The sequence below is a fragment of the Melospiza melodia genome, chromosome 8, assembly GCF_035770615.1.
Source record: "Melospiza melodia melodia isolate bMelMel2 chromosome 8, bMelMel2.pri, whole genome shotgun sequence".
Taxonomy (NCBI): domain Eukaryota; kingdom Metazoa; phylum Chordata; class Aves; order Passeriformes; family Passerellidae; genus Melospiza; species Melospiza melodia.
In genome coordinates this window covers 23,940,680-23,958,681 of record NC_086201.1, presented here as the reverse complement: position 1 = coordinate 23,958,681, position 18,002 = coordinate 23,940,680, and the positions used below count along the sequence as shown (strand labels likewise).

At 39.1% G+C, this 18,002-nt stretch overlaps 1 protein-coding gene across 6 annotated transcripts in view; it reads left to right on the top strand.

The window, feature by feature from the left end:
• The window catches only part of PDE1A (phosphodiesterase 1A), a 188,492-nt gene that overhangs the window by 162,445 nt on the left and 8,045 nt on the right, over nucleotides 1-18,002 (top strand). For 5 of the 6 annotated variants that reach the window (XM_063162266.1, XM_063162265.1, XM_063162264.1 and 2 more), the window contains 4 exons: nucleotides 3,357-3,438; nucleotides 4,705-4,825; nucleotides 6,549-6,733; nucleotides 17,130-17,405. In XM_063162266.1, the coding sequence (XP_063018336.1) occupies nucleotides 3,357-3,438; nucleotides 4,705-4,825; nucleotides 6,549-6,733; nucleotides 17,130-17,405 (664 nt within the window). The remainder of the gene's footprint in view (nucleotides 1-3,356; nucleotides 3,439-4,704; nucleotides 4,826-6,548; nucleotides 6,734-17,129; nucleotides 17,406-18,002) is intronic. The other variant, XM_063162270.1, reaches the window with a different exon arrangement.

The window sequence follows — 18,002 nt, the reverse complement described above, 5'->3', positions numbered from 1 at the left end:
GACAGAGATTTATATATGCTTTGAATTATAAAGAAGCACCAGAAGAGAGAAACTAGGAAGAATTCATGTTCAGCAAAGAAGGCAAAAAGTTGTCTTCATTTCAGAAAGCCCTTCTATTTCTTTTCCTTGCTAGTATTTGCCATGAATATGCCACACAGATCTGAAGGTGTTGCTTTCATAACAGCCTGATCCAAAGCCAGAGATTAGACAGTACCATTGTATTAATGCTGTGACCATATACCCTAAACCAAAAATGAAGACATACCATTGTGAAAGCCTTTTTATTTCTGTGAGGTACTGAATTCCAAAAGATGTTGGTGTCACTGCTGTCATTTTTTGACTCACCTCAGCAGGTGAAAGAAAAAAGCCTTTCTCCAGCGGGAAAATACTCTCTTTGTAATCAATATTTGTGACCATGCACATTGTCAGCATAACAGTTATTGAAGTAAAATTGATAATCAAAGTCCAGTTTAGGTATGACAATTTCTAGAGTTATGCACAGATTTTAAATCAGGGAACACTCAATGTCTTTCTCAGCTTGGTTGTCTTAATTTTGCTATATGTTGACATTTTCAAATCAGAAGGGTCACGCTGGAAAAAGGGACCAGAGAATAAGAAAGAAAGCATGTTAAACCATGAGGTTGTTAGACCCATCTGCCATATAAGGTTTCTGCTCAGGTCCTGGGGATTCTTCGTGTGAATTCTCAGTAGGGAACATCGGGCATCCTTTGACTCTAGACTGCACTGAGAAGGCAGACTGGAGAGCTGGTGCCTTAATATAAATAATGGATGGATTGACTTTTATGGAAATAATGAGCAGTCATGAATTTGTGTCTACCTCTGTCAAGGGAAATTTTGAGAATTTTGAACTTGAGAGCGAAAAGGAGGAGCAGATTGCTCAAGAAAAAGACATAAAATTACCAACTGTAATAACATTTAAGACACAGATAGACAGACTAGACAGGGCCCTTGGGACAGTGAGGCAACGTGTCCAGCCAAGTGGAGGTAGCATTAGCAGTAAACAGTACCACACTGGTCACTGAATGGATAGGACCAGCTAATGTTTTAGTTATTCCTTTATCCATCCATTAGAAGAAGTAACTGGATCCCAAAAATGCTGCTCAAGAACTCGAAAAGGCATTTAACAAGAGCAAGTAAAAAGGAACATGCAACTCAGCAGTAAAAATACCAAAGTCTTCCAGGCTGCAGAGGAGTGTATCAGAAACAGAATTCTTTCCATGTACTGCTAAGGACAATGTGGAGTAGTTCCAGCACTCTTTAAAATGTGATGAAGTGTCAGCACATACATAAATGCAGTGAGCAGTGCAGACACAGCAGGTCTCCTACTCCCTGCATGCACTGGCTTGTTGTGCATCCTCTGGTCTGTTGATCCGAGCCTGTGTGATAGAAATCTCTGGGACTTCCAAATCCATGACTACCAAGATGAAGTAGCCCAAATGTATATGAAACCCCTTAATTCTTCCTTTTCTTTTCTTTAAAGATTCAGCTACTTCTGTGCCTTATGGGAGAGGCAGTAGATTCTGAAAGAAGCTGATGCAAATCCATGCTTTCACAAGCAGCTTTCAAAGCTCACCAGCAAAAAAATTAACATTCACCTTGACAAAAACTTTGTTAACTCCAGCTAATGTTTAAGATAGGTGCCAGTGTTAACTTCAGGGGAAAAAAAGCCCAACAACACTTTAAGTTTAATAGCAAAAGCTGCAGAAAGTATATTGCAATACCAAGGAAAATCTGAGCTACCTGTTTAAAATAGAAAAACAGCCGCCCATCTCAAATCTTTAAAAGTAAAGAAATACATAGTTCCAGTAACTCAAAGAAGTACCACAGTGCCTGTAGTACTCTACTCTCAGTCTGAATAGATGCAGAGACATTAAAAGAAAGTTAAAAAGTGAGTCCATGGCCTGGACAAAGAATTTTTTTACTGTTTGATTTGTATCTTGTTTTTAAATCTCATCAAATTCTAACTGGTTTAAATGTCAGTTTTGTGTCCATTATTACAATTTACAGTCCTAGATTTAAATGACTTAAGTATTAATTGATATTATGTTGATTGCAAAGTAATTCATAACTCAGAACTACTTGAAAACAAAAAAAAAAAAATCCAGTGGGGTAGTTAGAACTACCCCAGTTTATAAGATATTGCAATCTGGCCCCTGTATTTACATGGAGATGCCACTCCCACTGCTCCTAGTAGCAATTGTTCATGTGTTCTTCCACACTCTGAGTTCAAATTATTAACACTTCAGTATAAAATGTAATGACCTTAGTGATAAAGCTCTCCAGTTTCACATGAAATGCAATCTGTGAGTTGCATCTGTTTCTGTGGCTGCATTGTTTTTACTGCCTTTATGGTTCTAAACCTTTCCCAAATATACTTCAGTGATACATGACAAAAAGACTAAGGAAGGTTAATACTGCCCCCTTCATCCACCAGTTTAGGTTTTCCCAGTTTTCCTTGGGAGAATGGTGTGTTCATGCAGTGCTCTCCCCTGAATGATCATCTAACAGTACTCTCCGTGACAAATATGTAGGTTTGACTTGCAAGGCTAGGTTTTCCTATGTCTGTAATATCAGTGCTTCTGGCAGCCAGGTTTGTCCAGCAACACCAATTATAACCTCCTTTGAAAGATGTCTCTTCAGTTTTTTTTTTGTTGTTGTTGTTGTTTTTGGTTTGTTTGTTTGCTTGCTTTTTGTGCCACTGGTCTTTTCTTTTGAGGTTTTGTAAATCAGTTGGTCTACCATGCTGAAAATGGAGATACACCTTCCTGCCTGTTAAGACTATTGCAACAAAAAAGACTCTTCTCTAATCTGCTGAGTGCTGAAAAAACTTCAGAGCTAGGTTGTACAAATCATCCTTGTCATGAAACTGAATTTGTATTTTTTGTGGCTTCAGCAGCAGAGAGACACGCCTGCTAGTGAGAACAAGTTCAAGTTGGTTCATACACTTGACATGAGTAAATCCATTGATGAACCAGTGGAATAGAAGGAAGCACTCAGCATTTGGCATACTATTACAAACATGTCTAAGTATCTCTAGTCCCATTACATCTGGATCCGCAGAACTAAATTATGAATACAAAGACTTCATATTTTTTAAATCTCATTGGCAGATCCCTTGCTGAGGAGAACTTGCAGTAAACTTCTTTACATAAAAGTGCCAAAGTCAGAATTTAGACACTTAATCAAAATTTGAAGATTTGTCTCTGACATGTTTTTATTTAAGAATATAAATTAATGAAGTAATCTTGAATAAATACTAAGAATATTCAGATTCCTTTGTCTTTCTGTCTCTCCATCAAATATATGCTTATAATATTAAACATTGTTGTTTGCAGGGAGACAAGGAGGCTGCTTTAGGTCTTCAATTTTCCCCACTTTGTGACCGCAAGTCCACTTTGGTAGCTCAGTCTCAAATAGGTAATGACAAACTGTGTTTTTATCTTTTTTGTCTGTGTAGGAGTATGGAAATTCACAGGGACATTTCATTTACCCATTTTGACTTTTGAATGTTCAAAATTCCATCATGTGGAAGGTATTTCTTTGCACCTATCTGTTCTCCAAACTCCTGTGCTTTTGCAGTAGAATGATGCTGGTCTCAAAAGAACATGATGTAATTTCACCATATGTGAGGGAGGGGTAGGAGAGGGATTAACCAAGATACTGGACATAAGCCCAGCTTCTACTGTACACACTTTAGAGTCTGGCAAATCATGTCCTCAAACTGCTTATCTCTTGCTTAAGAACTCACAAGTCTCTCTCTATTATAATCTGAAAGTACCAATTTGTAGATGCATCTCAATTTAAAGCTAATTAATAAATCAGCCCTCTGGACTGCAAGTAAGCCTATCAGTGTCTCAGGGTCAAACTACAGAGGGTCAAGCCTCCCTGGGTCACTCACTTTTTGTATCCTTTGTTCCATTTCACTGGGAGTTTGAAGCCAATGTACTTAAGCATCATATTTACTGCAGGAGAGAAGCTGGATTATAGACTGACTCCCTGTTGCTCATCTTCATGCTGTGTTGCATGGGTTAGAGCAGGAAGACATCTGGAAATCCATTGCTAGCTCATGTTTTAGCATATTTTTTCTGTTAAGTGCTCAGTAGAGAATAATGCTTCATTCTCTCACTGTGTCATTCCATACCATGATGAGCACTTTAGAATGTAAAAGACATTGTTCAGAGCTGACATCTCAGAACTGTGGGATGAATGCTGTCTCCGAAGGATATTACTTGTTCTCTTCACTGATTTGACAGAACCCTCCTACACACTGTGAAATAACACTTTACCTCCACAGAATAATAAACAGCAATTTGAAATATTAACTCCTTGGCAAGAAGCTCCGAATGCTAAAAGAGACAGCGTGGCTTGTAGCACTTTGGCTCAACAGTAGCTTCCCTTCTATTCAATAATTAATACTCATTTCAAATGGTAGGTGTGTTCAGCAGTGCATAAAATTTACAAGACAAAGAATGAAAAGCTGTAATTATTAATATCCACTTGTATCTATACAGCTTCAGGTGGTTTTTGTTTCAATTGTGCTTTTTTCTTCAAGATTATGCTAGCGGTATCTAGTATATTGAATTGGGACTGCAGTTAGAAAATCAGCCCAATAGCAAGTATTCATTTTTAGTTTTGAGACTTGTGGAAATAGGAAACCTGATTTTCTCTCTTTTTCTTCTTTAGGCTTCATTGATTTCATAGTAGAACCAACATTTTCTCTTCTTACTGATTCAATGGAGAAAATTGTTATGCCTCTTATAGAGGAAGCGACAAAATCTGAAAGTCCTGCATTTGGGACCCCCAGGTATGAATACACTGCTTTGTTATTGAACTAACATAAGCTCACATAGTAATCCTAATAATGTGATTCTCAGAGTGATCTCGGTTATTTGGAGCTGGGGAGGTAACAAACAGCTGTGCAGTATTGCCACCCTGTGGGGCTGCGTTGTATTTGCAATGTCCTATTGTGCCCCATTGACTGAATAATTGTACATATAAAAAGGCAAAATCCCAATAATGATCAGAATAAACACATACAAACCATGAAATTTAGTTCTATATTTTAAGTATAATCTTTCCAACAGGCTATTGAAATTCCTGTACCGATAAGGCAAAGTAGCTGCAACAGTGTAATTTGAGTGGCTTCTTGCTGAAAACATTGTTGAATAATCAGATACTGCTTTTACAAATACTGCCTCTGTTATCATATTTATATTTCATTTTAAAACTATAATTTGAGCTTTCACTGAGGTTGCTAAGTGATAACTCTGCAAGGCAATTTTTTATTTGCTGGGCATTAGTTAGATTTCAGTAACAAAAGGGTGAACCTAGTGCTTTCCTAGATTTTGCTTACTAGAAGCAAGTAGGAGTTACTAGAAGTAGGTATTTATGATAGTGTTCTTGGTGTTTGGGGAAACAGTGCTAAACGAAGGTATTATTGATAACACATTTGTTTACATATTCCTCCACAAATGAGTGATTAGCAGCTGCAAATGATTAGCAGCTTCAGGCTTCAGTTTTGGTTGATGTTCATGACTGAGGGGCAAATGAAAAAACACTTATGATCCAGCAAAACCTTCCTCATGTGAGATGGAGGATAAAAGGATTTTTTCTTTGAATGGAACCAAGTGGCACAGTTTTGAGGGGAGTGGAGAGCTTGTAGCATGATACAGAAAAGTCTGAGCCAGAGAATTGCACAGAGGCTACTGCATGGACACCATGAGATAGTGCCTGGAAAACACCAGAATTGTGGTTTATTCTTTCCATTCTATCCCATTTAACATCTCCGGAGCACATGGAAATTACAGTTAACTCTTCTTGTGAAGTTCTTATTGGTATGTTCACTGCAACTATGTCTATTAGCATCTGTCTGTGGTACCAAGGAGATAAACCATGCAGCAAAGTTGAGTAAACAAAACCTACTAAGACATGAGTACCTGCAAAAGGTTGGAAATAGGTCTTATTTTTTAATTCTAAGAAAAAAAGAGCATTAATTCTTTTTTCCCCCACCTTTTCCACCATATACATATATGGATAATTTCTCTTCTACTCACCTGTAGATGTAGCTGCAGTCTCTATTTAGTGAATTTTAAAGCCACTCACATCTTTCTTTGTCTATACTTGGAACTTTGTAACTTGAAGAGACTTTTCAGCTCAAGCAAAACTTACCTGTTATACGTCTTCCTTTTTTTTTAAATGGGTCAGAAGATAATGATCAGATGTCTTTCCTGTGAGAGCCAAAGATATCATTCATCATGCAAAAACACAGCTAAGAAGCTGCTCCAAAATGTCTGTGTAAAAATTCTTTTAAGAACTGGATTACAAGTAATGTATTTTTCAGTTTTCACTTTTTTTTTTTCAAGAATTCCCTGAAAAATGGTCAGCAAGACATCTTGTATCTTAGGCACACTCTGGTAAAAACTATTTTTTCAAGTTAGTTCCTAAGCAACTTGATTGACATGAACTGTTTGTGTATTATTAAAATTGCCTGACTGTTTTTGTAATTTGGGGTTTTTTCCCTTGTCCAGCCAAAATAGTTTGGGAGCAGTAAGCAATGCTGAAGCACAAAGACGACCTGGGTTTAAAAGTACGGGTGATGGAGGGACTCACACAGAAAATTCTCTAGCAACTGTAGATCTAAGGGCCTTCAAGGACAACTTGATGAAGATCATTCAAGCAAACAAAGAAAGATGGAAAGAATTAGCAGCAGAAGGTATGACATGTTAAGGTAGAATGTTTTTATAGGTTACTTCCTAAGACCTTGCCTACGTTTGTTTTTTAATTTCTATCAACCTGTAAAAAGGCATAGTTGTGTTGTACTCATATATTTTATGTCTTAATGTTTGTTTTAGATGCTCCTGTTTTGCTCTCCCAGGGGGTCTAAAGGGGTGTAGGTGGTTAGGGGATGGGAATAAATCTCTTAGCCTGTGCAATGAGGCTCTGTGCTGCACAGCTTATCTTTAGAGGTCTGGTTTAGAAATGTGCATTCTTGCACTTTTAATTGTAACTAATACTGACATCTGCTTTAAATGCCAAAATCAACAATTCAAAGTGGCGTGTGCTGCCACATTTCTTCAGAAATGTGAAAGTTGTACTTTGCTATTAGAAATGCTATTTGTTCCCCACTGTATATAACAGAATTCTGTATCGCAGGCTTCTGGGATTATGCTGTAGGCAATTATTTAAATGACCCAGTGGATCTAAAGAATTGGGCAATCACTGCATGCATTAGGCCCAAGCAAGCCAAAAGTGACTCTTCATTTGCCAGTAGATAGTTGGTGAAGCCAAACCTGCACAGAGTATCTCAGTTCATAAGCCATACCTGAAAATTGCCTGAAATTACAGTTACTTGAGTGAAATGCTTTTCAATCACCTGGGTGATAATTGTTGAGAAGACTTTATAGCTTCAATCTAGATTAAGTGAATGCCATTTGGGAATATTTTGTCTACAGTCTGTGTTATTTCCTAGTAAGTACCTGGAATATTTCAGCATAGCATTTCACTGCTGAGGCTGGTCTTGCTGTACATGACCTGACACTGACAGCTGGGAATGATATCCTGGAACCCAGTGCCAGCTTTGTTTTTATCCCATCATCCAAATCAATGTCTTTTTTCCCAAAGAGGTGTCAGACAAGACAGAAAAAGAGTGCTGAACAGTGATAAAATCTAATTTAGTGCTAAATTGCAAATGAATATTCTCATTAGAAGGACATTAAGAATAAGCTTCCACACATCTTCTGTGACAAAGGTTTGAAAGAGTCAGGTGGACGGGGCAGCTGAGCAGAGGATTCCATTAATATTGTCTCTTCTTTCTGAGAAGCTTTATATAACCAATTGCTTCCTTTGGTGTTGCCTAACTAATAATGGCTGGTGAAAGGAAAAAACTTCTAATTTGCAGTGGTCAGTAATAGTAGAACACCATCACAATGCCCACGGCCTCTTACCTACACACTGCAGAAATCAGGCAGCCCTGAGCTGGTGACGTGAAAGGTCCTTCAATGTGGAATAATGGAGAACTGTTCTGGAAGTTTACCATTTCCAGTTACACAGAACTAACCAGCTTGATTCTGGTGCATCAGCTTTTTGGTCTGCAGCTATGGAGGGGTACAGTGCTGTCAAAGGGCAGTTTCCACTTCATTCCCAGGGCTTGGTTGGGCTCTATAAATTAATGATATATGTAGCCTAGTTTTGCAGGACAGTTGACAGGCATTGAAAACACAAGGCTACTTGCAGCAAGAGATTTAAAAATTACTTTGGGTAAGGTTGCAGTCAATATCAATGAGGGGCCCAGCAAAATCCGGGAAACTGGGCATGCTTCCTACTCTGACAACCAGAGATGTTACTGTTCGAAGCTGGATGGATTTTGTTGAGATTTTTGTTGTCCTAACCTCCTTTTCTTCCATCAACTTGAGTAATGAAGCATGTCTAAGTACTTCCTGAACAGAATTATGGAGTTGCAGTAAAACATACATTAGGGAAGCTGATGGGTAAGTGAAAATAGCTGGTGTTGGGGCCAGGGCATGATGAATGATATTGTCTCTGTATGATTGTGACTGAATCTGTTTTTTGAGCTACTCTGTGAGGAAAAGATTTTTAGAAATCTGCTGCCACAAAGAGGCTACTTGCTGCAACATCTGCAATTGACTGGAGTATGGCATAGAGACCTTCATGCCTGTAGAGGAAACCTTGTGAATAATGCAAATACTTTTGAGTACGCATTTATATTTTGTTAGTAAACAGATAGTAAGGTGTTTTTATTAATTAACAGCTGTGGGGTGGATTATATAGGTTTTGTGGAACTTGTATGTTCCATTCATTTGAAATGGAATGTCTGCATCCACAGTCCATACGTTAGCCCTGAGGACTGCTGTAGAAGAGTTTTTTGTTAAGTAACAATAGCTTTCTGTAGAGGACTTCCTGAGGTAGCACGTAATCCTTGCCACTAAATGGAAAAGGGAGTCTTCAACTGGTCCAGTATATTTGCTCTGAAGCTGTACCCTGCAATGACTGAAAATCCTTAATCAGGCTGTGCAAAATGAACATCTAGTAAAGAATAAAAAATACTGCAATACATCCCCCTTCCCTTTAAATTATTTTCAGATTAACCAAGTTTGACTATGCTTATAAGTCAATAACCTGAGCCCTTGAACTTCAGCTGATTAGTCTCATCTTGTCTAGATCTCATGCTACCTTCTCTGATTCCATGCTTGATGAAAAATCTTTGGGCTGCTTTGAGCATGTGTATGAAGTTGTGTTTTATTTGTGTGTTAGTAGGAGCATGTACTGAGAGAAGAGATGTAAGAGAAAAATCACTGCCAGGTGAAAGTGGTGCTATCATTGCTCCTAGGTAGATAATTTATGATAAGTCACAAAGTGCTGAATGCCCTGAGGAGGTCACACATTTGAGGACCATGTTGTGCTAGTAAATAGGCTGGCTCTCAGTGCAGATCTTCAAACACGCTTCCTGAGCTGACTATGACAAACAGAGCTGGTGCTGTTAAAGGAACCATCTGCATTCTTGTCAATGGGCTCTGCAAACATTGTTCCCAGTTTAGTTCACAGGCTCAGGAGAAGTTGTCTCTATAAAATGTAGTACTACAGATGCCCAAGGAGTACAGAAAGGAAACTAGCAACATTCCATATAATTTCCTGAGGATGACCTGAGCTCATGCCAGCTTTTCAGGATAAGGTTACATGTGTGGCACCTGTGGGAGGCAGTTCAGCTGGAGCAAGGGCTGCCTTAGCAAGAGCCAGAGGAGATGGTCTGACTCCTGTGCCAGGCTGTCCAGAGGAAAAGACTCCTTCTCAGTGACAGTGCTGTTGACAGGGAAGCTGTGCTGGAGATGCTGGCACTACCTCTCCCTGAAAAGACAGTTGCTGTGGAGGCTTGATTCAGAGCAAGCAGCTTGTGCAAGGAATAGTGTGCTTTTTGGAAAGGCCTCTGTTAGAAAGGGAAGTTCTTATCTACCTAGAGCACTGAGCTGTTTGAAAGCCTCCTTAACAGAAAGCTCAGTAAATGGGATGGCTCCACTCTGCTAAAAAGGCCATGTCTTGTGTAATTGATGCAGCGGAGCTCAGTGCTCTATAGCCTAAGGGTCTTCAACCTTTCACCACTGGAGAATTAGAGGAATGTTTTTCAGGCCTTTCAGGGAGTGCTGTTAACAGGGAATTACCATAATGATCAAACATCTGGGATTCTAATTTGAAAGCCTTGATGTTTAATTAATATTCCAAGCCCCAATCACCAGATAATCTGTCTCTGTTTCAACTCAACACAGTGATGAAGATACTATTCCATCCTGAGCTTTTTTCAACACATATTGTTGATGGCTGCTGCTGTTTGCAATTATTGTATAGTAGCAAATGGACAGTAAATGTGCTCAGATGTATCTGAGAGGTTCTTTCATTAGAGAATATGTGTTCTAAGTGGATTTTAAGGTCTGAAAGTTATTGATCAACTGAGAAAGCCATAAGAAGCACAAAACTTATCAGGAAAGATTTAAATACCATGTAAGATCTTTCATGGTGCCCTTCTTAGAACGTAATTGTAAAAGATTATTTAATATTTTAAAAATACAGTTTATTCCTTTATTCATACTTGGTTTGTTCTATAAAAATGTTCCAAAGATTTAATAATAAAGTTGGTCTCAGGTACTCTTAACAGAATGTAAGGGTACAGACTAATCATGCTTGCTGATACACATGCTTTAATCTCTTCAGTAGGTATCATTGTAAATAAAGTTACAGGGATAAAAAAGTATCATTAATTTCTGTTTATAATGAAAAGAGGCACAGGCAGCTCAGGACACTCACCTGAGGTCATATGACAACACAAGGGTATGCAGAACAGCACACCAAAAGTCCAGCTGTCCATCAAATGGGCCCATCTTCAGGGTAATACAACAGCAGTTGTGTTACAAACTTATTGTTTTCATCTTATGCTTACGTAACTCTTCTAAAGAATTCAGTGGTACAGAACCTGAACAAAGTTTGCATTATCTGTGTGGAAAGACATCAGTGACAAATGTTGTCCTCAACACTTTTGGCAGTGCACTGGGCTGAAGTGCATGCTGGGGATGGCTGACTACATCAAGGTGGGATGACAAATAAGTGAGGTTGAATGAGTGTCTCACACTGGCCTCTGCTTAATTTTGATGCTAAAAATGTGACAAAATAACAACTATTGCACCTTTGGAGCAGAGATCAGCTTTTTTTCCCCCATGGGCAGCAATTTTTAATGACAAATGTTTCTTCTGAAAGACCTGTGCATGGTACCTGCAGGCTCCCCTCGGGCACTTTCAGTTCTGCATACTTCCAGTCACAATAACCACAGGGCTCAGTTCCATTTTGTCTGAAAGATTTTCTCTGCAGACTCACTAACAAGAAGAGAGTAGCAGCTGCTGAAATGTGAAAATCTGAGAGTGATGATCTGATAGCATGTTAATGTGACTTAGCAGCCGCTAGGAAGGGCGGGCCGTGGGAGGATGTGTGTGACAGTCACAGAAACTGACTGACAGTTTGGCACATGAAATCTACCCTAATGGACGGTTTTATTCTGTTGGAAACTAATCAATTCAGGAGGCTAAAGGAGTCCCATCTAGTATCAGTGACAGTGATTTTAATTGCAGTGCTAAAATGCTTAGGTCATAAACAGTTTCTGAACTAATTCAGATGCGTGTTAAGTGGGAAAAGAAGAATTTTTCAGCATGGTCTGAGTAAGTGGAGGGAGTGGGATGAGCTAAAAGTGGGAAGAAATGGTTGGTATTGGCAATACCTGGTAAATCACAGACAAAGGAATGGTAACTGACCTAATAATGGGACCTGTTTTAGATCTCTCTGGAGTACACATCAGAGAGCTGGCCCATCTCTGCACGACAGTCTGCATCGCTTTAAGAACCTTTTCTCTCTAGCAGGATCACAGCAGCATGTCCCTTCCACTCCCTGTCCCAAAATTTCCAGCATTCAATCCCCTGTGCTTACAGCTAAACAGAAGTAGAAGGTGGAGGTAGCAACTCTAGGAAGCCATAAACTCACAAATTATATTTAACCAAGTCCTATAGTGAAAAGTTTTGATTGAATTAGCTAATTTAGTCTTTGATACTTTTTCTATATGACATAATGCTATAAATGCTATAACAATAAGTGCCACTGGATTACATGGTTTGCAGTGATTTTATATACTCCTATAACTGTGATGAAATTGGTGTGATGAGTAGAAAGTGGAAGGAATCAGTACCTAAATAACTCTGTACATTACTGCAATATTTTCTTGGATTTGAAAATGATAGGTTGGTTGGGGATAATCATAGTTGTTTGGGAACTTTTTGACACATCTTTAAACTTACTTGGTAGTTCCAGAGACACCAGGATCAGTCTTCTCCTTCTCTGCAGAATTTTGATGCTCTGTCCTGTCTTTTAATTTTCTCTTTAAAATGGCTGATGTGAGAACGTGTCTCCTAGAAAGGTACATTTCCTTCCCATGTTGTCCTGGTTTGGGTTTTTTGTCACTGCTTTTTGGAATTTCATTTTACAGTAAAAAAAGGGAGAAACCTAGAAAGCGAAGTTTGTCATAGTATACACAGAGATTCCATTACATCCAGCAGCATTCTTCATTACCGAGTCCTCAAATAATTTAATTCTTAGTGAAGATTAACAGCTTTCCTCTCTAATTCAATAGTTTCCCAATTGTTAAAACTCTCATGTCATCATGTCTTTCCGTAAGGGTTAAGAATTGTAGCTTATTTTCAACACAATAGCAGTGTGATTGAGCAGGTATTTGTTTTACTGGGATTTACAGGCACTGCCATTAGCTGGTTTGAGATGTCCTGCTTGCACATGGCTCTTGGGTTTTTCCTCCCTATTCCTGTTAAATCAAGACATGCTCAAGTTGCTGCAAAGAGGAAGGTGTTTTACAAGCCATGTATACTGTGCAGGTCACAGCGGCTGAAACCTCTTTTGTGTGCTACAGAAAGGTGAGAAAAGAAAGCTGATGGACAAAGACAGAAGAGAAAGTTCCAAAATACAGCAAAGCTTCCTCACCACTTGGGCCATGTCCTGAAAGTGTTGCTGCACACATTGGCAGTGACAAACAGGGCTGGTGGAAAGCAGTGTGGTAGTTGATGGTACAGAACCTCCAGGGCATCTGGGGTTCCCTGGGGACACCACAGACTGCTACAGCTGGGGGCTAGAGATTGAGTCTTGTGGCAGTTTTAGTGCTCCATGGACATTGCAGTCTTTCATTGGACTGATAGGGATTCGGTACTCCCATTCACTCCAGCAAACAATAAAAAAAACACAGTTTAAAGAAATCAATTAAATTTTCTGACACCAGTTAAGTGAAAAACAAAACAAAAAACCCTAGTGACTTAATGAAAAAAGTGTATAATCTGATTAAAAGAAGAAAGAAGTTGCCTTCACTAGTTAACACATTTTCTGCAAATACAAAATTACTGAGTACCAGAATTTTTCAGCTATTCTGAAATTTGGCTATTGCCTTACAAGTCCTGCCAGTTTACAGATATTACAAAATATTGTAATACAAAATATTGTATTACAGTTATTTTACCGACAGCGTGAGCACAATGGAGGAAGGACACCCTTTCTATCATGTTTGTATTGAATGCCACTATTGCTTCCCATAAAGGACTGTTCTGCATTTCTGTGCTCTTTCTTGCCTTGAAGCACAGTCCTTTACGAGAAGGGTTAATAGAATCCATTTATTTTATAGAGGAATTCACACAAATTTTGCTGAATAACACTTGGATTCTTGTAAGGAAAACAAACCCAACAGCTGAAAAATGCATAAACAGGCCTGGCTCCTGGCACTTTTGCCAAGTTAAAGCAGAGACAGCAAAACCAGTGGAAACATCAACACATACCCTGAGCTGACTGCACTGCACAATGTTCTCCTGCCTGCCTTTCTCTGAATGGCTGTGACAGTCCCTGAGCTCCTCAGTGCCTAACAGACACAGCCCAAAACACAAAAACTTTTCTGACAGCCAAGATAGGTAGTTGTTTAATATTTTTTATCTTATTAATCTATTTATTTATATTGATTATTGAGACTGCTCAAATGCCAGATTACCTGGTGCATTTAGCACACTCCATTTCCATCTCTGGCTGGCCATGGGAATGTGCCCATAGGAAGGGGGAGCTTGCTTTTCCCAGAAGCCCAGTGCAGGGTGAGGGTCCTGGCATTTTGGGGCTGGCTGGAGGCAGAGACTGCCACAGTGTTTATTACAGTTCCTCCTGCACAGCACTGGCGGTCAGAGATCATGCCAGCTCCATTTCTCTTACACTAGTAGGATTAATTTAGCATTGCCCTGCTTGAATTCTACTTATTTGGTCACTGTCCCGGTCTCAGCCTCATTTAGACTGCTAGATAATTCTGTTTCATCAGAGTGATATAGGACAACAGAAATTATAGAGAATTCCAAATATTATATGCACTATAAAGGTCCCATGTATTATAGAGTACAATTATTAGCTGTTATAGAAAGCAGAAATCTACATTTTCCCAGCACATTTAGCATATTCCACAAGTGGCTGACACACCACAAGAACACAGCATTTTTCATCTTTCTAGCAGTGGATTAAAGCTGAGGGGAGCAAAGCAAGTCAGAACATAGAATCAGACATCCAGCAGGTGACAGACTTAATACTAAGAAAATGGCAGGGGGGGGGGGTTCTTAATGACATTTGTGACATCACCATAGAGAATTTTGTACTTGAGGCCTCTCAGTCTCAGTCACTCCCAGCAGCCGCTCCCGGTGGTGGTCCTGTAGTCTCACACCAGTTTAACTGCAGAAGGCTTCACTTTTATCTGGTATATAACCAAGTGTATCTTGGTGCAGAGATACTTCATTTCAAAGCTCCATCCATCAGTTAGTCCCAAATTAGAAATTGGCTCTGGTTTAGGTATCCTTAAACTGACAAATCTGAGATCATGTCAAGGACTGTCATAGAAATTGGAGACCATAATGACTTAAACGAGGAAAAAAGCATCAGATTTTTTATAATTAAACTTTTAACCTTCATTTGCCAGTTTAAGTTTGCTAGGGAGTGAAGAAGAACAATTTTAAGTTTGGATATTCAGCTTTTTGAACAAAAAATAACAGTGGATTTTGCATGTATGAATATTCTAAACTTTCTTATTTGAGAATAAAACAGTCAGCCATCCAGTTACACCAAGACACAGCTGAATTCTGGCTAGAATAGTCCTAAAACAACATTCAATGAGAAAAATACTCTCTTCTTACTAGGATTTTGGTTAAAAAATCTCACCAGCATGAGCTACATTAATATTACAGTTTTATGTGTGTTTGTAGTTCAGCTTTGCTTTTTTTAACTTACTGATGCACCTGAACAGTAAGTTAAAAAATATTAAAAAATGCGTGAAATATTTTATCTTTTAATTTTCTTGGGGGTTTTTTATGAAGCTAAGGAAAAATACTGTAGTTGTTCCATTTGGAGGTGAATGTGGCGCATAAATCACTTTCATAGGAAAAAATCTTTATGTAGGTAGGTTATATCATGAGTGACAGGTGCTTTAAATAATGTCTCTAGATTGAACATAAGTTGCATCAAGTTCCATATACATAGTTTTTAATGGCTTTAACCCAACCTCTTCTTTGTAAGAGCTACATTGAAGTCTGTAAAAAAAGACTACCTGTCCTTGTTTCAGAAGATTTGGAATGTAAACCAAGCAGGACACTAAAGTTTTGGAAAAAAAGGTTTAAAATGTAGAAATTGATCAAATTTTAAAGTTCTTGATTTCTAAAAGAAGTGTACTAGAAAGAATAAATGACAAAAAAGGAAATTAATCATTCCATGCTTCTGCACATTGGGTTTGAAGATACTCCCTTCCATCCCATTTCACAGACCAAATTGTACTTCAGGGGGAACTTTTATCTGGATTTAGAAAAGTGAGGTGGTGCAAAATGCTGACAGCAATAAAAATGTGCTTACAGTCTGGGTTATCTTTCAGCTGTCATGTGCAATCCCTTGTGGCCTGCATTTGGACTGGTCACTCAAAATCAGAGTTTCTGGGAGTTGAACTCCATCAGTATCTCAATGCTTGGCTTCCTTCTTTAGTAATTTCTAACATCCAAATTAGAAATTTTGTGCAATATCACGCAGCTGTTTTATGCCCATGTTGTTCAAACTGCAATGCTAACTTTTTAAATTGACAGTATTTGGTATCTTCTATACTAGTGTACAGATTCTAAAATCTAAATTTATGAAACGCACATTACAATAGCGAGAAAATAGGCCTTCCATGAACATGGTACATTTATTTTTTGTTGGACACTTCACCTGCCATCACAAGTTTTCCGTTCTCTGTTTCTTTTTCATCTAGTTATTCCTGGTGCCACCTCTCTGTACTGTTCTGTTCTTTCTCCTTTTACTCTGGGCCATTTCATTTGTACTGTTCTCTGGGTCTCCACAATAAAGTAATGAGTAGAGCCTTCCACAAACATTATTTTTTCCTGTTGCTGCTGTCCTCTGAAGCACAGTTTCCCCCATATCTGTCCCTTCCCATTCTAGATGTGCCTTTAGCCAAAATGGCAGTGGTATGGGACAGCACATACATAACACCCTATAGCTTGTTCCAGCTGGTTCCCAAATGGATGGTTGGGACTTTTCCAGGTTGATAGGCCAATTTCCTTCAGGGCTTCCCCTCAGCTTTGATGCCTGCCCCATCCCCAGGAGGGCATTCCCCTCTATGCCCTCTCCGTCTTGCAGAACTGATGAGCTCTGCTCTTCCAATTCCTGTGCTGTAAACACCACTGCAGAGGGACATGCCTGCAGAAGGGGTCCTCCTGCTCCAATCCTTCAGGTTACTGTTGTCTGATGATGCTCCTTGCTCTGTATTTTGGCCAAAAAAGAGACACGTTAGACACCAAACCAGAAAGAGGACTGCTATGGTTCAGCTGCAGTCGTGCAATCAGGAGCAGAATCTGACCCATATTAAACACTGGGCATGGCCTCATGCAGAAAGTGATGTTCACAGTATTCCTGTGTGCAGCTCTATATGTCACTACTCTGAAATAAAAAAATTGTGGCATATCCTTCTTATCTAATTCACCTATTTTGTTCCCTCTTTGTAGAAGAACTTGTGAACAATGTTGGTGAACAGGAAAAAGACCAAAGCAGAAATTCCACAGATGCACAGTTACAGGAAGAGGCAACAAGGACACAAAATGAGAGTAGTCAGGGGAGTGATGGTACAGCCTGTCCTCCCAGATCCATCGTCCTACAAGTAGTCTCTTTGGACACTCCTCTGAGTGATGAACCCAGCTCAGAAAAATGCACTAACTCTGATCCGAACCAGAAAGATCTCAGCGATGCCCAGCAAGAGACCCAGAATACAGCCCCACTGAATGGTAATGCTTCATCACAGAGCACAAGCCAGTCTCCTGGAGCTGTCCAGGGTGAAGCTGCAGCAGTGTCTGGTATCTCCCTGTCAAACATCAACAGCAATGTAAAATACTGAAATAAGGTGTTGGACAAACCACCAGCACAGGACAGTTTGTTCAGGCCTGTGTAAAAGTGGTAGTATCCTAAAACATCAAATAGAAGCATATAAAAAAATACCAACCTCTTGATATCAGCTATTTGGGATCTACTGGAAAAATTCTTTAGAGAATATACTTTAGTTGAACTTGAAGAATGGTTTTAGAATAATTTAAAGAATAAGGTGAACTTATTCAGAACAGATCTATTTAACATTTTCTTTTTGAAAAGAAAAAGTAATTACACTATTAATATCTGCTCCCCTTAGTCTGGGTACCTAATACGATTGTTATTTTGTAAACCACATCCTATGTACCAAACATAGCGTGAATCCAACAGTTAAGCTTAAGTAGATGGAATTTGCCAACTGTAGTAGTCATGGGACTGTGCCATTCACTTAATCAGGAGGATCAGTCTCTTGACTGTAGCTGCTAGACAAGTAGAGCAGCCAGAACATCGCTGAAATG